At 53.2% G+C, this 20,130-nt stretch overlaps 1 protein-coding gene across 1 annotated transcript in view; it reads right to left on the bottom strand.

Moving 5' to 3' along the window:
- Positions 1 to 3,457: 3,457 nt before the first annotated feature.
- Atoh8 (atonal bHLH transcription factor 8) overlaps positions 3,458 to 20,130 on the bottom strand; it is a 28,496-nt gene continuing 11,823 nt past the window's right edge. Inside the window, exon 3 of the mRNA XM_048455951.3 lies at positions 3,458 to 4,458. Within this exon, the coding sequence (XP_048311908.2) occupies positions 4,453 to 4,458 (6 nt within the window). The 3' untranslated portion in view covers positions 3,458 to 4,452. The remainder of the gene's footprint in view (positions 4,459 to 20,130) is intronic.

The following is a 20,130-nucleotide window of genomic DNA, read 5'->3' as shown; positions in this document are numbered from 1 at the left end:
GCACCAGATCTCATTACAGATGGTTGTGACCCACCATGTGGTTGCTGGGAATTGAACTCAGGACCTTTAGAACAGCAGGCAGTGCTCTTAACCTCTGAGCCATCTCTCCAGCCCCCAGAACCTTCTTCATTTCATGCTTAGAACACAACAGACTTCATCCTCTGCTCCCTGCCAAGAATCTCCACCAGGCTCTGTAGAACAACCAAAGCCAGGGGTGAGTAGGCAGTACCCTGTGGGCTTGCTGCTCAGCACCCCACCACAGCAGAGAAAAGGAGGTGACTTGCCTTTCAGGCACTGACACCCCCCATACCCCCACCCACCTCTACCCCGTTCCAGTGTCCTGTCCCAGGGAGATACGCCAGGTGTATTCTCCCTGCCCAGTCTGCCTGGCTGAGCCAGGGAGCTAGCCACACAAGTCACTGCACTGTGAAGGAAAAGGGTTCATCCAGAATCGAAGAATGACCACTTCTTTTGAAATTATTTTATCTGTTTATTTATTTATTTGAGGGACCTTTTTAAAAAGATCATTTTCTTCTCCTTCCACCATGTGCAACTCAGGGATCAAATTCAGGTTATCAGATCTGGCAGCAGGCAGCTTCACCTGCTGAGCCATTCGCCAGCCTGGGTGAGCATTTGTGAGTGATTCCTCCAGAAGCTCTGTACTAACTACTCTGGATAGTGTTCTCTCTCTCTCTCTCTCTCTCTCTCTCTCTCTCTCTCTCTCTCTCTCTCTCTCTCTCTCTCACACACACACACACACACACACACACACACACACACACACAGCTGTAGTACTGGAACCCATGAAGCATCATGGGGGTGGCTGTCAACTCCTGGCCAACAGCTCCTTCAAGCTTGGCTCCTAGGTCTTGTCCTCCAAACCAAGAACAGACCCTGAAAGATCACGCTGGAGCTGAAGTTGCCAGGACCAGCAGTAGCGCATGTCCTATAGGATCTGAAGATATGTGTGCTAGGCAAGCACTCTACCCACTGAGCTCACTCCCAGATCCGGAGGTTTTTACTATTTCTTAAAAACTATGTGTGGGGGCTGGAGAGATATCTTAGTGGATAGGAAGGCTTATTTTGCAAGCACAAGGACTAGAATTTGGACCCCAGAACCCACATAAAAATTCTGGGCATCATCTGGCATGTGTTGAACCCCAGCACTGAGTGAGGCAGAGACAGGAAGACATTGGGGCTGAAAGTTCCAGGGTCAGTGGGAGACCCTGCATCAAAGAAACACGGTGGGCAGTAGAATAGGAGAACATGCAACATTCCTCAGGCCTCCCACATAGCTACACAGACATGTGCACACATACTGTGTATGCATACATACTTGCACACACACATAGACATAGGCATACATAGACATATACACAGGTACACATGAACACATGAACAAGTGTGTGTGGTGTGTATTACATGCCTGTGTGTGTATGTAAGAGGGAATTTTCTGGGAACTTTTGGTTGTAAGGCTGGAAATGCAGTCCCAGAGGATGAAGGCATGCAGTCTGTGTACCAGATGGCTTTGAAGACGGTCTAGGGCATGGTCTTGCCTGCTCCTGCGTATCGGGGAGGGGGCATCCTTTACCCTGTCCCTCTTTCCCTCTGTGGCCCATCTGCTGCTTCTGAGCCAATCTTCGGGGCAGCACCTGGGAGTGGGAACCTCCCACTCTGGTTCCGGGGGAGCCTCAATCCTCCTGGAGACAAGACCAAGACCCTCAGCTGAGGCAGCAGACCAGCCATGCTAGCTACTCCCCTGCCTCACGGCCTATTCACTGGTCACCATACATTATAGTTCTGTGTCGAGCAGATTTGAGCCGCAGCTGTAGGACAGGCTCAGGGTGAGTCACAGCCCAGAAATGCAGCATCTGGGGGAATTACGACTCTAGAAATGCGACGAGAAGAGCTCCATAAATGGGGACCTCAAGGCAATGCCCTGCTCCTTGAGATTTGTACATGTTGTAAACTCCATCACAAAGGGCAAAAACTAACCGTGCTCCACACCGCTGCCTTGTGTGGCCCCGTTTCAGGAACACAGGGAGCTGACCCGAGACCAAAGGCAGAGATTTGGGGATGTCAGTCCCCTGAGAATTGTCCGGGATCTGGGATGTAAGTAGGCTCTGCCTGCTTCCCTGGGACACAGGACAGGGTGAGGTTTTTATCTGTATGTGAAAGGAAAATTGTGGCCCATGCTAGAAGGGCGTGAACCTAGGTCATTGCTGTTGGATGAGTCCGACCTCTCCATCAGCCCCAGGGTCTGACTCACGAGAACTAGAATTCCCAGGGGAGCCAGAGACCCGGCAACAGACGGTGCTCAGAGTTAGAACTCAAAGAAGCTCTTTCCACTGTCGCAAGCACAGGCCTCTAGGAAAGAAACCCATGCCGTGGGAAACCACAGAAAAGGAAACAGGGACTCAAGAAAGGAGGACGGATGATCTTGGGATGGGACTCGGCGCCCCAGCCAGGACGGGAGCTGAAATAAGTTGAGTGGAGGCTACAGATTTCAGAGATGTTGGAACAACATGCCTGTTCTCTTGCTTCTTTTTTTTTTTTTTAAAGAGATTCCTGTTCTTTCTAATGACGTGTCTACATGCATGTGAATATGGTGCCTGCAGAGACCCCAGGTTCCCTTAAGTTACAGGCTGCTGTGAGCTGCCCAGTGTGGGTCCAGGGAGCCTAACTTGGGTCCTTAGCTGGATCAAGTGCTCCTTGTCATGCAGCCATCTCTCTCCAAGCGCTGCAGGCCCGTCCCAACCTAAGCAGTCCTACCCTGTCCTTGCCCAGGACTGCAGGCCAGTGCCTGGACTGTGTTCTCCTGCAGCAGCAAGTATGGCTCTAGCCATGACTGTTACTGTCTGGTCCTCTGACATGGAGGTGAGTGTGACACAGAGTGAAACCAAGGAGAAAACCGTGTCAGGCACACTACAGTCCCCAGAAGCCTCCCCCCCCTCACACACACACACACACACACACACACACACACACACACACACACACACACACGTAGTCCCTGACACCCAACAGTCCTTACCACCGTCTTCCCCATCCCATCTCTATCCCAAAATGACCTGCAAAGGAAAGGAAAGTAACAAGGCCCCCAAGTGATGTGTTGGACTGGAAAAGGCTTGAAAGCACAGGGCATGGAGCCAGGCTGTCCTGATTCAAGGACTGTCTCTGTTGATGACTGGCCCTGTCTCCTGGGACCTTGTTTTCCTAGGACCTTGTATTTGGAAACTGACATTACTGATCCTGGTCTCACAAATCTTGTGGTGAAGGGCTAGGCGTAGGGTGAAGTAGAGAGGGCTTCTCACCATGACCTGGCCAGCCCTCGTGAGTATAGTCTAGCCTAAGGCCATGGTGGGGGTCCCCACCCCTCCCTCACACTCCCCAGCTAACTAATACCCAATGTCCTTCCCCCACCCCGTCCCCGAGTCCACTCGACACACACCAGTACTTTCTTCATATGTTGCAGCTTTTACTTCAATTTGAAGCAGATGGTTGCACACAGATGTGAACAGCTTTGGCCTTTGTAGCACATGGAGCAGGCACTGCCTTTGAACATGCCCCCTTCCCCACATACAGGCCCATTCCCCTGGTCCCGTCCTCCCTCAGTCCTCCTGCCCGGCCTGTTCAAAGGCAGCTGACCTACAGCAGGACGCTGTCTCATGTGCTAGCCTGAGACTGGCCACTGGTGAGCACCTGGCGGAGCAGGCTCTGGGAGTAAAGACCATCAGACAGGTTGTCTTGGGGCATGTCCTGGGTGGGTTATGGGGCAATATTGCTTCTTCATTCTCCCCTTCTTCCCTTCTCAGGAGGCCTGGAGTCCGAGAAGGAGCCAGGACCCAAAGAATATTGGGCATAGGGTCAGAGGCCTGGATGGCCAATGGGAAGAAACAAGATCTCAGACCCCACCTTCCACCACACCAAGGCACCCAGCCTGCCTGTCACAGCCCTAGAACGCCTGTCTTGTACCCAGCCAGCTTGGGGTTCAGCACAGGCAGAGCACTGGCTCAGAGGGTTAAGTGCTTCTGAAGGTCACCAAATGTCCACTCCTTGCACGAGTTCCTGGCAGAAGTGCTAATCCATCTTTGGCTTGAGGTGGACTTGTTCAGGCAGCAATGGTGTGGCTTTGCGCTGTTGGGGTTTTCCCCCGTAGTTTTCTCTGACAATCTCTGTAGAATCTTTGGCAATAGTCTGCACCATCAGTCAGAAGGCAAAATCTGAAGTAACCCTGGATGGTTGGAGGACAGCAGGAGACTGAGAGGAGTCAGGCTGCCCTTGTCCTGGTCCTTGGTGAACCTGAGAGGCAGTAAGTGCACTGAGGAGCTGGTAGCATCTTGGAGAAGGCAGGAAATGAGGCTGGCTTGTCTTGGTGGCCTTGGCTTCTTTCTCCTCAGGCACGACTGGGAAGAGACCCACAGCAGTATCCGTGGTCTAGCCTGTGGCCGGTCACTCCTGAAAAACAAAAGGAAACATTTATCAGGAACATTCCCTACTCACTCTGAAGCTGGATGCCGACACTCACGGAACACTCTGGAGACATTAAGCCCATCCTGCCCAGGTACTGTTTCAGTTAAATACTAGGGCCAGATCTGATCCAAGACTAGCTGTCCCCAAAGCACATACTGCTCCTCTTCTCCCTGCCTCTGCGGACTGCTACACTGAGGACGTCAAGCCTTGTAAGCTAAGGGACACCTGGTGCTGACATCATGAACCCTAGATTCACACCTTTTGGGGACATGAGAGTAAGTCCTGCTATTACAGGATGCTGGAATGGGTGGACGATGGGCCTCCCTGGTTCTCACGGAAATAACTGCCCATGACTTGTACCATCTTCCCGCTGTATAGTCAAGAGTAGACCACAAGTCATGGGGCCAACCACCTGCCACCCGGGTGATCTAAGAGTCACTTCTCCAGGTCTAGGTTCCCACCTCTGACAGATGACTCAGCTGAGGGACATCAATAATTCATTCCCTCTGTTTCCTTCTAAGCAGATATGAGAATGGACCTGTAGAATCCTAACCCAGAAAACAAACCAACAGAGGTCTGTGATTCTGAACATCATGAAGTAAGACACAGAGGGCCCAAGAGCGAAGAACCTGGGACATCTTGAGACCCATGAGTTACTGGGTCAGGCCATCTCCAAGTTCTAACCTTCCAGGAAGGGGCAGAAGAGGAGGACAAGCCAAGATTATACTGGGACATCAGCCTGAGTGTGTGTGCGTGTGTGTGTCAAAATGACCACAGAAGTTCAGGAGGGTCCCAAGAATCCACCCAGCACATAGAAAAAATGCCCAGAGACCTTGGTACAGCTCCCTGTTCTGCAAGAATCCTGAACAAGCAGCGCATGCTGATGGTCCAGCACCGTCTATTCGGCAGCGCTGGCGTGTTTGGGTCCTCCTCACATCCTGAGTGCTCCACACCAGCAGTGACAGGATTTGAACCCAGATGGGCCCTGTTTCTCCTCCCAACAGAAGCTGCTCCTACTGAAGCCTGGCTTTGGAGAGCAAGCAGTAAGGAGTCAAACCATGGAGCTGGAGAGCTGCTAACCACAGACCCTTGTATGTCTTGCCTCGGAGGCCCCAGAACATTGGTAGGAACATAGCCAAGACGTGGTCCAAGATCCAAACTAAGAGGTTGGAGCCATGTTGGATGCAGGGCCCAAGGAGGGTGAGTGAGCCAGGCTATGGAGGAGCAAGGCTGTCCAGCTAATAGTGGCTAAGCCGGGGGAAAAGGAAAAGTGAGAGGCCGGCAGGGTCTTGATGTGGTAAATCCCAGGCTTGCATTCTCCCAGCCTATTGTGCACGGCTGGCCCCAACAGAGATCTGCTTTTTGTTACCGAGTCTGAGGAGAAGGATTAAGTAGCGGAAAGGAAACCCATGGGGATGGCACTGGGTCTGTGGTCCACAGCATGGTTTATGGCCACGTCATCCAGGCACTGGCTGCCTGGGCGGGCCCTGCCGTGGACTGGGCCTGGAGCCCCTTCTCATCCAGCCTGACTGTGGTCTGGAGAAGGAGCTGAGGCTGGAACCATTCTCTTAGCCACACTGCGAAGGTGGCCAGGGCAGCCTGGCTCCAGCTGCAAGCTCTGCTAGCTCTCAGGCTGAGCTGACGATGAATGCCCAGCTCTGAGCATCCTGCCCCAGACCAGCAAGGGGAGCCGACTGGGCTAGCTTCAGTCTTCATTCAGTCGGTTTCTTCCTCTGGACCCTCAGCTGCGGCAGACGGCAAGGAAGCAAGCACAGTTGCACACTGTTGCTTTTGGCTACTCCAGCATGCCTGGTTTGATGGCTACCATCCGGTCAGTATGGAGCCGGATGAGATCATCACAAACACGGTTCCCCTGTCTATTCATCCGGGGCTCAGAACAGCAGCCCCACGGGAGCCAGTGGATAGCTCTGTCTACTGAGGCAGCCCCGTGCCCAGCACAGCTCCAGCTGCCGGCGCCATCTCTGTAAAACATGGAGAACAAGCACGACTCCTCTCAGCCTCAGGGCTCCGTGGACAGCGCTCTCGCACCACAGGACGCTCCTTCTCAGGTGGAGTATCCAGCACTCGCGTTACTCCGGCTGTCCCTTACCGAATCTTTTCCTGTGACCTAGAGCGACCTCAGCCAGCTCACCTGCCACCTCAGTTTCTCCTTCTCCCCTCTGCTTACAGGGCATCTCCAGCCTTAAGTCCTTTGTGCTCTTCTCTTGATGACCTGTGTCATGCAGGGTGATTGAATCACTTCTGGAACATTAAAAATTGATTTTGGGCCAGTGAGGTGACACAAGCGGGGAAAGCTCTTGCCACCAAGCCTGGTGACCAGCCTATGTCCACCCCAGAAACAGAGTGGGGGACAGAGAAAAGCGACATTCACAAGTGTCCTCTGACCTTCGTATCTGTGCCGCTGCACATACATGCATACGTGTGCATCTGTATAAAAGGTTATAATGTATTTGTATGTGGGAATATTCTGCCTGCTTGCGTGTGTGTGCGCCACATGCGTGCCTGGTGCTCACAGAGGCCAGGAGGAGGCATCGGATCTCCTGGAACTTGAGTTATAGACTGTATGAGCCAGCACGTGGGGACTAAGTACCAAACCCAGTTCCTCCGTGAGTCAGCGGTTCCCTTGACCACTGAGTCAACTCTCCAGTCTTCAGCTCCTTCCTAGGTTTTAAACCTTCATCATGCATCTAAAATGTCCAATTACCTACTTAACCATTTTTCCACCATTTTCAAATTACGCATTTTTCTACATATAAGCAATTTGGATACAATCTTCCATGTGTGTGAAAAATATACCCAGTGAGTTTGAAATCTGGAGAGTTTTTTTTTTAAATATTACGTACTAAAAAAGAGCAAGTAGATTTTAAGCACCTTTAAAAGCTACAAAGCAATAGGAACGTGGGGAGGGAGAAGAATTCTCCGTCAAGCACTTTCCTGCCGTCCTTCACCTTCCCCATTTGCTGCTGCACAAAGGCAGTCAGCTGTGGCCTCCAAGTAAGCCACGGGGGTTTTTGAGTGTGTGTATGTGTGTGTGTGTGTGTGTGTGTGCACGCATGCATGTGTGTGTGTGCACGAGTGCGTGCGTGTGTGCATGCGTGCATGTGTGTGTGCGTGTGTGTGCCTGTGGATGCACAGGCCACAGGGCTCACGTGGCAGCCAGGAGACAGCTTGCAGGAGTTGGTTCTCTCCTTCCTCCTGGAGTGCAACTCAGGTCCTCAGGCTTGGCGGCATCTCACCTGTGACTGCTGAGCCACCTCCCCAGCCCCTCATTTCCTCTATCTTTAGTGTGTGTGGGTGTGTGTGTGCCTGCACAGAAGCCAGAGACTAGCTGCTGCTGAGCCAGCCCCCTAACAGCCCAGGTCTGTTTTCACATCTTTTCTGAGCTAGAACTGCAGGTTTGTTCTGAGCCCATAGGATTCCAAATTTCCCAGGGATCTGGAAACAGGCAGGAGTCTACCCGTCTCTAACCACTGGAGCAGTTGCAGTTAGCCACCGTTTACTGAGGACACAGATATGACAGGGACATGAGAGGAATCTATGGCCCGCCCTATGTCTTGGCTGGGAGGACCCTCAGATCTCCTGGGAGCCTAGGGCATCAAAGTCACAGAAGAAGCTTCTATGAGCCAGGAGGGTCAGGCTCGCGAAGAATGTATTCATTCAACCAGCTGTACTGAGTTGCTGCCACATGGTAGCCTGGTGACAGACACTGAGTCGGAGGCTCTGCCCTGCTTCCTGTCTCTCCTCACAGAAGAGCTGTCAACCTTGTTCAGTACCCTCTATTCCCTGGGGAAGACACTGTTCTGGACTGTCTGTGAGGCTAGTGTATGTGACCCACAGGTCCTAGGTCCCGAGACCAAGACTACTGGATCCAAGAAGCCAAACCCTTCCTTTGCTGAAGCCAATGACTCAGGCCAGACCTCTAAGCCAGGGAATGGTATAGAGGTGAACTTTCCCATCAGTAAGGAGCAACAGTTGTTAAACCAATGCTGGAAGCTGAGAGTAGGTGGCTCATAAGATCCCTCACCATATTGATGTGTCAGAGCTAGAGCTGAGTCCCAGGCGACCTGGACCTGCACTCACTGACCACTGGCTCTGGAGACTGGTGGAAAGATTCTACCCGTAGACACGCAAGCTCCAGTGGGGACTATGGCTTGTGTTTTTGCTGGCACTACCCCGGAGAGGATACTGAGGGTCTGCTCAAATCACCCTCTCATGCCCACCAGCTCCCACTCGGAAAGAATGAGCTGTTGCTCCCACCCCCCAAAGCCCTGTATTTCCCAGTCCCCTCCATCTTTCTGTAGCCTGGATTATTGTGAGTGGAGCTGCTCACTCTGCCCACCCCTCCACTGAACTCCCAATGGGCATGGCCCTAGGCACCCTGATCTTCCCATGGCCTGGCAGGGAAGTGGGGGACTGAGAATCAGTGCTATCTTTTTAGAAACGTGGCCACGTTCCAGGAACCCCATTTCATTCCTTGCTCACACTGACAGAGACAACTCTGAGGAAATGGGTATTACTGTGTCCATTCAGCAGACGAATGACTCCCGCGTAATCACCCTGTCGCTGGAGCTGCTGTGGGCAGAGCCTGGGCCCTGGCAGTCCTAACAAACTAACTCCCGCCGTCTGCCGTCACTGGGCCAACTAAACCGATAGTGACCGTGAAGAACAGAGAGAGACTTATTAAATGTGGCCAGGGTAGAAAGAGGAACGAAGAAAGAGGTCCAGGGAGCCCCAAATCTATTAAACAGAGAGGACCGAAGGTAAGTATACCAGCAGTTCTGTTAAGGTGTGGTCCAGCCCATCATCACCACCTCTGCTCCGGTCTCCCCCTGAGAAGTGGTCTGACAAGCTGTGTGAAATCTCCTTCTCCTGGCTGGTGGCAGGAGAGGCCTGGCACACCCATGGCTAGGACCACAGACTGCAAGGAGCCCCCAGGGCCTGCAGGGGACTGCCACGCCAGGCTGACGCCTTCTCTCTGGCTGCCAATCTGTTTCTCAGAGCTCTGCCTGTGTCTCCCCGAGCCAACTCTTTCTTGGCCTCTTCTGTGTTTGTCTCTCTGGGTCTGTCAGTCTATCTGTCTTTCTTGGTCTGATGCCCTGTAAGGGCAGGGCTGGCCCAGGCAATGCTATAGGGCACAGTAGCCACAGCTTTCCAGCTGCCTCCAGTCCTGCAGGCTCATTCCCAGCAGCCCCCCAAGGGCTAGGGATTTTACCCTGCAGCACCAGGCTGGGTGGACAGAGCCCAGCCAAGTAGAAAAGCCCCACTCCTCGGTCTTCCCAAGTGGGCCTGACCTCACAGACACCCTAGATGTGTGTACACACCCTGTCCCTGGGGAAATTCCAATCTCTTGGGGCTCAGTGCTTAAATAATCTGACAGACAAAGGGAGGGGCACAGCATCTCCTTGGAGACACCCATCCTCGCCAGGCTGGTTACGGCTCTTACCTCACATGTTTCTAGAGAACAGCAGAGCAAGGCAGACCCTGGCTTTGACGTTCTAGAGTGATGCTCGCCTCTTCTAGAGTGGGCAGGACTTCAGGACCCTGAGCCATCTGTCCTGAGAGGCAGTTACTCTGTTTTTCTGCATCTCAACAACCCCCTTCCCAATCCTTCCAGCAAAGTGACAGCCGGGGGCAAAGCCGGGCAACACAGATAAACCTGTCATGCTGGACAGGAGGCCCCTGTAAAAATCCCTATCTGTACCCAGAAGATACGAGAGAACCTGACACGGATGGACTGTGCATGCATGTGTGTGTGTGCGCGTGTGTGTGCGTGCGTGTGTGTGTGTGTGTGTGTGTGTGTGTCCCAAATAAGTGATTTCAGCAAAAGCCAGTTGGAGCTCCACAAAAACAAGGAGTTTTGTTTTGTTTCCTTATTTATTTACTTACTTATTGAGAATAAGATCTCACTAGTAGCCTAGGGTAGTCTCAAACTTGCTATACACTAGAGAATGATCCTGAACTTCTGTTTCTCCTGCCTCTACCTCCTAAGTGCTGGGGTTGAAGGCATAAGTCAATACTTCTGGTTTATGGGATACTGGGGTCGAATTCAGGGCTTTACACATTAGGCAAGCACTACCCACTGAACTATCCCTAGCCTGCAAATGCAGTTTTAACACGAGCAAGATACCCGCTCCCCTTGTCTCTTCTAATATCCTTAAGCCCGTGCCTTAGCTAGAATCCGGAGCACCGTAGGATGTGGGTACAGGTGGGGACATTTCTTCAGGGCTCATTATTCCCTGACACCCTATCAATTACACCATAAAAGGAGGTTCTAGCTATGCTAAGGAAAGGCTAAGAATGAGCTGAGGGAAATGACTCTTTCCTTCCTTTCATAGACGTCCACACATGGAGTGCCACCCGCCCAGCAAGCAATCCACTGTAGCGATTAAAGGTGCCAACCAGTGGCGTCAGGGTGTCTGCGTTCTGAGTCTGAGATCTAGCTGTATGACCTGAGCATGTCAGTTAACTTCTTCATGGATAACAGGGTCAAGCCCAGGAGGACCACCTGTCTGCACAGGTCCCTGGGCCCCTGCCACTCACGGAGCCCTTTGCTCCAGCACATAATGGCTTCTGCTTCTGGGCTCTTCACCGTTACCTTTCTGCTTCTTCCCTGGTGCTGTGACCACTGGCCAGCTCTGCACCGGCTCCCAGAGATGGCCCTTCTGCAACAGTTGTTTCTGTTGGCTGCTCAGCCCCCGGCACCTGGGAGTCAAGGTGCTAAGGGCCACACGCACACTAAGTATGGCGCACTTCTGTCCACACAGGGTCCCCTCTGGATTTCCAGTTATCACGTTTGTGTCGTTTAGCTCTTATCTCCAGGGTGAGGCTTCTGTTTTATTCTTTGAAGTAATCCTAGGACCTAGGACGAAGCCTGAGTGAGCCTGAGGCTCACTTAGTCTTCAATGAAAGCGCAGGGCCCTTTGGGTCCTCTTCATCATTTTCTACTCAGGGATGGAAAAAGACTTCTTAGTACAATTTTATGGATGTAGCTCAGTTGGCAGAGTGCTTGCCCTGCATGCACAAAGCTCTGGTTCTTTCCCAGCACGGAGGACACGGCTGGGATGGAGCATGTCTGTAATCTCAGCTCTGGGGAGACAGAGGCAGGAGGAGCAAAAGTTCAAGGTCACACTCCACTAGATAGAAGTGTGGCGACATCTTGGGTTACAAGAACCAAAAATATATGTATGTGTGTATTCATGTATGTGTGTGTGTGTGTGTGTGTGTGTGTGTGTGTGTGTGTGTGTGTATAAAGATTAATGTATGTATGTTGGGGAAGGTACAAAGTGGCCCACCTTTTGTAAATAACCTTTTGGTGCCTATCCGTGTCCTTCCTGTTCAAGGTTTTAGGGGAAGGAGAACAGGAAAGAGGTGTGGAGCACTGCTCCCGTGATGGGAGCTGACTCCCAGAAATGCCTATCACACCCGCCCCCGTTCTTGGTGGGCTCTGAGCAGCTCAACGGGCCCAGCTGTCTCTGCCTTCCCCGCCACCACAGGGCCACCTCTGGTGGCTCCTGATCTCTGAAGGCAGTGTTTCAAACCATCAACTAACTGCATTCTGAAATGAACCCTGTTCCCACCTTAGAAAACGGTATAGTCTATAGGAGACCTCCATCTGATCCCAACACAGTGTACACGCCTACACACACACACACACACACACACACACACACACACACACACGGGGTGGTGGTGCACAATCTACAGACTTGAGTTCTCTCCCTGCATTAGAGTCAATTCTTGGGAATGTCCCAGGCTAGTATGACACTTGGCTTCTCCTGGTCACTTTTCAGATGAGCCAGCCCTGTCCTCCAGGACCCCTTCTGACTTGTAGTTGAGAAAACCTTTTTATTGCCACTGTACCCTCCAGCCCTTGCCCCCTGGACAGCTGTATCTGCATCTTAGGAGGAAGATTCCGCTTGCTGAAGGCAATACCCAAGCTCAGAGCATACACAAATGGTTATGCTGAGGTGCAGACTCCCGTCCCCAGAGTGCACACTGCTAGGCAGCCCAAAGGGAGGGGTGTGCCAAAGGGCAGTGGTCATAGCCTGATGTACCAGCCTGCGTGGGTCCTGCCCAGTCCTGCCTTCCTCTGGCCTGGGTGACTTTGTGCCATCTCATACTCCTAAATTACAGAGATCCCAAAAGGTGGTGGGATCCAGAAAGGATGTGAGAGATTCTGCAAACCGCAGAACACCTAGTAACTGCACAGAAGTGTGAGGGCACTGGGGAGCTGGCCACCTATGTTCTCTGAACCTGGATGCCACCAGCAGAAAGCGAGGCTGGGGATTTGTAAAGATATGGTTAGTATTAGGTGAGCTAAGGAAACAGATTTCTGCCACAGTGGTCAAGGACAGAACACTGGCTGGCCCCACTAAGATGAAAAGTACCCTGTCCCAGTTGGAGTCAACTCTGCTGGATTGACCTGTGGAGGGACTACTCCCTGCTCTCCCTGGACAGGCCCTGATGGTTTTCTCGGGTTCAAGGAGAGCCACTCCTCAGGAAAGGTCGGCGGTATCTAGGCAGAACCCACTGCACAAAGAAGCCTTCATCTTGGTCTTGTCCTCACCCAGATTCTGGGTGTACTTTGGGGCTGAAGTATTTGGCCCTATGGCAGCCCCGGTGTAGTCATGAGGAAGAGAGAAAAAGAAGCTTGGATCCCCAAAGCTATCCTACAGGCCCCACGAGGAAGCCGGAGTAGAGATCCAGGAGGGTTTCCTGGAAGAAGTGGGAGGGAGGCAGCGCTAGATCAAATGGCTGGGAAGGTTTCACAAGGTTAGTGTAGGCACAGAGCAGTCCAGGAGCTCCTAGTAAACTGGGGCTGGGTCAACAGGGGTGGGTGTGGCGGTAGGGGACAGTCAGGAGTCCTGTTGAGTCTGACATTGTCTTTCCTGTGGAGAATACCCGAACTGGTAAGCGGTAAGGGAAGCTGCCCAACTGGCCTCCAGCAGAATGTCTGGAATGGGCTCTGGAGGAGTTTGTTGGAGTCGGAGCTGCTGGGCTGCTGGTCCAGGGTTGGGGCAGCCATGCATGAGTGTCTTCAAGGAGGGACTGGCTCCTACCTTTGTCATTTAGAAACACTTCTACTGGGAAATCAAGGAGGGAAGGCTTGGTTTTTCTCCTAGAAGCTGGTGTCAGGCCTGGGGTGGGCATAGGGGGACAACCAGGGCCAGGGCCAGTCAACCTGCCCTGCCCTAGGCCTCCATTGAGGGCCATCAGGGCTACGCAGTGAGCAGGTAACCCTCCCCAAACCCTGTCCTCTGGAAAGCTAGAACTGAAATCAATTCCTGGTCACAGGTCCAGTGCCACCTTGTCCCCAGGGACATAAGATCAGCAGTCACTCTTCTGTCCTGGGTCCTCCATACCTTTGGCCTCAGGAAAACCGAATTCTCATGTGGAAAATGTCGGGGGAGGAACAGAATTTACAAGCCAAATTTATATCCTTCCAACTGTCCATTCCTGGTCAGCCCCCGGAGCATCTCCTAGCATGAGCCACAGACATTTTTTTAAAATGTTTGTCTTATGTGCATCTGTGCACCACATGTGTGAAGTGCACCCAGAGGCCAGAAGAGGGCTGTAGACCCCCTGGGACTGGAGCATTACAGGCAGTTGTGAGCTGGGAACCTGGGTGCTGAGAATTGAACCCTGGTTCTTTGGAGGATGAGCCAGTGCTCTTAACCTCTGAACCCTCTTTCCAGTCAAGCCTGAGACTCTTGAACGAGGTCTCATGATCCCCAAAGCACCACTAAGACTAGTCCAGACTGAAGACTCAGACACCCCACCCCCATAGAGGCCACACAGGGAGGACCAAGGGCTGGCGCCAAGCCCCTCTGGACATGAGATTAATGGCCCAGAAATTATGATAAAATAAACCTTTGGTCCTGCCCTATCTGCCCCACTGTAGGTGGGAGGAAAGCGGAGGATAAGGCAGGAGGAAAGAGGTGAGAGGTTTGAAGAAAGCTCAGAAGAAACACAACATGCTCTCCAAAGACCCGAATGCGGGACTTGGGGAAACAGGCCAAAGGCAGTCACTATATGCGGCTGAGTGAGGGGCTGACAGGCTCTGAGCTCTTGAAGGGACGGCAGGGAGGCAGCAATCACTGAGGAAGGAGGGAACTGAGGAAGTAAAGGGAACTCCAGCCCTTCCCTCCCCCCCCCCCCCCCCCCCGCAATCACTGCACTGACACCAGAAGTCCCCGGCTCCACCCCCACCAGGCAGCCTTGACCCTGGTCCCTGTCCCAAGGGGTGCCAGGGAGCCGGGAAGTCCTGCTCTTCTCTCTTTTCATCCCAGCTGCCAGCCCTGCCCAGGACCCCACCGCCAGGACAGGCCACCTGGTGACTGTTCCCAGAAGGTGCCCAGATTCTGAGCAGACATGTCCCAGAAGCGTCTGGCGACGACAGTGGCAGCAGCCGGTTCTTTAAAAAGGCCCTCACGTCACGCTGCAGTCAGCTGTGGGGGCCCAGGCACTGGGGTGTTTATGGCTACCACTGTTCTCCCAAAGGCTCCTCTGTGCTTTCTGAAGAGCCCATGGTGGTCTTAACCCAGCCCCTGCGGGCACAGTGCTTGCTTCTGCAAGCTGGGGTCAGTCGGGGTGACAATGGAATGACTTTCCACCTCAATGCCACTGTTTAGTTAGAACTCCAAGGATGACAAGTTAGGACCAGGACTTTTGGAGACACCTCAGCAATGAACAGGCCAGGACCTAGCCACGCTGATCCAGGTGTGTGCGTGCACTCACCCATGACGGGGACGAGGGGGACAAAGGTTAACATCAGGACACGTCCCCCACTTCTGCACATCATTTTCCTTTCTTTTTTGAGACAGGGTCTCTCCTTGAGCCTTACCACTGCATGGTGGCCGCACTCGGCTTTTAATGACCGTGCTGCAGTGGGAACTCTGGTCCGCTGAGCTGCTCCCCAGCTGCTGTCCTCCCATTAGACACCCTGACCTTCTTGCTTGCCAGTCTCTTCCTAGCCAGGGGAAAACAGTCACTTCCCACTAGCCTCAGGGTTAACAGCTTTGAGACCAAAAACAGTTGACAAAATCCTAAGAACTTATTAGGTGGCCTTCAGGTACTCCCAAGGAGGAAGAACTGACACCAGGTGTCAGAAAAGGAAGAAAAACTCTGAAAGCAAACAAGGGCTTGGGGGTGGGGAGGAATAAAAACCAGAGATAAAAAGTCAAGCGCAAACAGCGGCGCCTGAGAAACACGGACTGCAGCCGCCAACTTTTACGGCATCCAGCCCTGTTATTCATAAGCGAGTTTCCTCTCTCACAAAGAACCTTTTGCACGGTTTTCGCTGCTGCCTCCAAACCAGCTGCTCGTGCTGTTGTATCCTGAGTGATGATGAGGTTCTGAAAGGGCTTTTTGGGAACAGATGGCCAGGGGAGAGCTGGGGAATGTGCCAGCGGAGGGCCGGGCGGGCTGCCAAGGCCTGCGGTGACTGAGTTCTTGGGCTTCCAGCTCGCGTGCTTTCCCTGCCCTCTGCCCTCCGTGGCGCCAGCAGGCCTTCCCAGCGAGCGCTCGGAACATCTGGAGTCTGGGGTTGCCAGGAGGGGGGGCGGGCGGCCTGGGGGGGACCCGCTGTTCCTGCGGAGCTCCCATAGACTTGCAGCCAGGCCCGCCTCTCCCAGCAGCTAATCAAAACCACAGCACCGAATGGGAACCAGGCGGCGCTCCCAGCTGCAGCCGAAGGCCGCCAGGCGACTTAACCCGGTGTCAGGCCTCACTGGCGGCGCAGCCCTGGGGGTGCTTGGAGCTGATGACACCCCCCCCCGCCCCCGAATCCCGCGGCCCACCCCACTCCTCGCCACCACCAGCGGGCTATTGGCTCCCTGCAGCTAAATGGAACCTCCACGTGCTGCAGATGCCTATTTCCACAAGGGCTCCAAGTGGGTAGGGCACAGGACATGGGTGGGGGGCGCTCCTGGGCAAACTTCAGGGGTGAAAGAGCTTGCAGTTTTCAACCAAAGAAAGAAAACCTACTTCTTAGATGGCCCAGGGGCGTTCTCTTGGCCTCAGTTTCCACTCTCTGCAGTACGGGCACTGCCCCTGACTCTCGAGTATTATTAACAAGGGATAGAAATGGTAGGTGCAGTGTCTGGTACACAGTGGGCCTCACCATATGGCTGGTGTCTGTTGATGGTCGTCTGTTTATTGGCGTTCTTCAGCACCAAATGTTGCCTAGGTTTCTTGGTATAGATCCACGCCCTTTGAAATCTAGGATTTATGGACTGACTGCTTGCTGGCCTTACTTTAAAGGACAGGACCAGTGTTTCTGTCAAGTGCTAGAGAAGGGAGAATCTCTAACTCGAAGGGATGGTCCTCATCTGCCAGCCCTGGGTCCTGCCCTTTCGGGAGATGGTCCTTCCTAGGGCTGGATACGAACTTGTCACCCTGTAGCTGTAAAGTCAGGGATTCCCCTTTAGAGACAAGGACAGCCCCTTTCTGATATACAGCTTTGTTTATTCCCATCAGAATAGGAAAGATACGCTGTTTGTGCTTCGTGGTGAAGAGACCTCAGGATCAGAAAGGTTAAATAACAATTCTTGGGGCACCAAGAAAGAAGTGCCACTGTCAGGGCTTAAAACCTTGTCTAGCCCCCCCAAGTCCTATGTTTTGTTTACTTCACGGTTAAACACAAACATGCCGGGGACTGCAGCACTCCTGAGAGGTGTAGGGCTCCAGGTGCTCATCCCCGCTCTACAGACATCCTTCTGTATCCATGTCCTAAGCATGGTGAGTTCGTGCAGCGCAGACCGCTTTCCTGTCTGCGCATGCTGTCTGCGCATGCGGAGTAGTTGCTGCTTTCTCCCTACACCAAGGCTCCTGAGTCTTCACTCATATCCGATACTGCGGGGTGAAAGGCAGCATTCTGATCCACGGGGCTGGGACAGCAGCACCCCAGCCTCACTAAGACCACCCAGGGAACATCAGAGACCATTTCAAGGAAAGCCAGCCCCGCCCACCTGCGAGGCCCCCCAGCTAACGATCCCTCCAACCCAGGCCCTGCCAGACTTGTGGCCTGACAGTGTCAAATGTGAGAGAAGAAACGGCAGCTGACAGAACGCTCCGTGTTGGAACCGCTGGCGACAAACATCTATGTAATTGGAATGCCAGAAAAAATAAATTGCATCCATTTTTATGACTGGAGGGGAACTGGATGGTGCTTTCCCACACACCTCTCCTTTTACCCAGCGGAGAGGGGCTCCACAGGCTTTGAGAGCAAACGGCATTTAACTCAATGACTTATCCTAGAGGATTTAGATTTGAGAGCCACTCTGGCCTGCCTGAGTTTCACGTGGGAAGTAGTCAGTGCCTGGAGGCAGGCCTCACAGAAGAGGAGAGCCAGGCACTGTGGGAGTGACCGCGTCTGAGGCAGGTTGGGGACAAGGTTAGGACAGGGCCCTCAGTGAGGGCTCGGACCCACACAGAGTTGGAGGAGCGGAACCCTGCCAGGGAGGGTCTCTTGAGACGATGCCACATGCACTCAGGCTCGATGAGCAGCCCACAGAAGGACAGTGCAGGGCTCAGCCACCTAGAGAAGAAACAGCTCTGAACACCCAAAGCTCATACTGACTCTCCCCTCTCCAGCACTGACAGCCACTCAAAACCAGTCTGCCCTTGGTCCATCGCCAGAACTGATGGTCTGTTACCCCACCTGCCATCATCCTCAAAAGCTCCCCCAGGTGGCAGTAGACAGAGAGGGCTTGTCTGAAAAGCTTCACCTGCCTGAGAGGCCTCAGACTCCCAGGCACCCACACCCGGGGGGGCTGCTTCTTCACTTCCTAGCCCTGCAGGCCACACAGGCAGGCTGGCACCCTGGCTTCCTCAATGGATAGCTGCTTATCCTGTCCTCCCACCCCACCCCCCTGTCTGGGAGCAGCTATGGCAGGGGCTTAATGACCACCCATTCCCAAGACTCAGAGAAGAACTACCTGAAATCCCTGGAAGGGGTGCTCTAGATTGGGGTACTAGCTCTCCTAGTCCATAGGTTGGACAAGTCGCATAGAGCCCAGGTATGAAGGAACAGGTCGGTCCTCCTGGTTCTCTGTCTTCCTGCTCCTCCTGAGAGGCTCCCAGAAGCCGCCACTACAGAAGCTGAAGCTTCAGAAGCATGTGCGGGGCCAGCCAGGTGCTTAGCTGCTCTCTCTTCAGCACACAGAGGTGGGCCAGCCCTCCCGAGAGCCTTCCCTCCTCCTGTCCTGCCCTGCCACTACTGAGCGGCCTCTCACGGGGCTCTCTGCATTGCTAGGGCGTGTGAGTGGGGGAAACTCACAACAAGTAAAGGAGAGTGGCTGGGGAAGGGCTGTGATGGACAGAGCGGTGCACCTGAGGCTTGAGGGGTGGACCAGATTCAGTGTTGACTCTCCCTAGTGCAGACCTGAAAGGCAGGGTGGCTCACAGGGTCGGGGGTCAGGAGCCACTGGACTCAGGCTCTCAAGCAGATATCCTGAAGGAGGGTTACCCAGCTTCTCCGGGACATGGTCGCTCATGGGGCAATCTGCCAGCTCAAACTGTCACCAGTCACAGTGGCCAGGACCACCAGCATCACAGAGGCAGAGCAGACATCTGTTCATAGACAGCAGGCTTTGCCCCCAGCCTCTTGCCACCCTTCCTGGTGGTCTCTTTCCACTTAAGGCTTTTCATGGGGGCTCGCTCTGTAGCCAGAGTTGGCCCGGAATTCTTGGCAATCCTCCTGCCTCAGCTCCCAGAATGCTGAAATTACAGGTATGAGCTACCTTACCAGGCAGCACTTAAGTTTTTAAACTTCAGTTAAAATAAGCAGAGCCAGGTGGCCGTTGGGATGGCTCATAGTGTAAACATGCCATCCACCAAGCCCGATGAACTGAGTTCATCCCTGGATCCTACGTGGTAGAAAAGAAAGAACCAACAAGTTTTCCTCTTGACCTCCACAAGCACGGCACACGTCCCTCTCCGCCTCCAGGAATTAAATTTTTTTTAATATAAATGAGTTGTAATGGGGTTTCAATTTCACAACACATGTGCCCTAATTACATGTATTGGAAACTCAACTCCAGAACTCATGATGTCAATAACATGGGGGCAGGGACTTCTAGGAGTTAATTGCATGAGATGAGGTCACCAACGTGGGGCCCTATGCGACAGTACCAGCTTTGTCAGTGAAAGAGAAACCCGAGCCGCTCGCTGACTGTCTGACTGTGTGATGCCATTGGCCAGGTTAGATAAAGCAAAGCCCTTATCAGAAGCCCACACTGGACTATTGCCAAGCCCAGATCCAAGAGTTAATACACCTCTGTTCTTCACAAACTATTCAGGCTGTGGTATTCTATTACAGCAACAGAAAGTAACAAAGGCAGAGGGGAACCAGGAAGGGAGGTGAGTGTAGCCTGGGACGGCCATCCCATTTTCCATGGAAGAACAACAAGGACCCCTAGTGCTCTTGAGTTGCCCAGAAGCCAAGTGGAAGGCACAGACTCACAATGTCATTCAGAGCTCACTAAGACCCGGAGCCTCCTCGAGGGTGATGTTAACGACAAGCCCAGGGCACAGATCCACCATGCTACTCTAGACCCAGAAAGGGCAAAGCAGACACCTGCATGGAAGGTTCTAGTTCTTTCTTTTTTTATACTCTCTAGGGCCCAACAGGGCTCT

The sequence above is a fragment of the Myodes glareolus genome, chromosome 6 (assembly GCF_982192425.1).
Source record: "Myodes glareolus chromosome 6, mMyoGla1.1, whole genome shotgun sequence".
NCBI classification, from domain to species: Eukaryota; Metazoa; Chordata; class Mammalia; order Rodentia; family Cricetidae; genus Myodes; species Myodes glareolus.
This window is presented reverse-complemented; position numbering and strand designations above follow the sequence as displayed.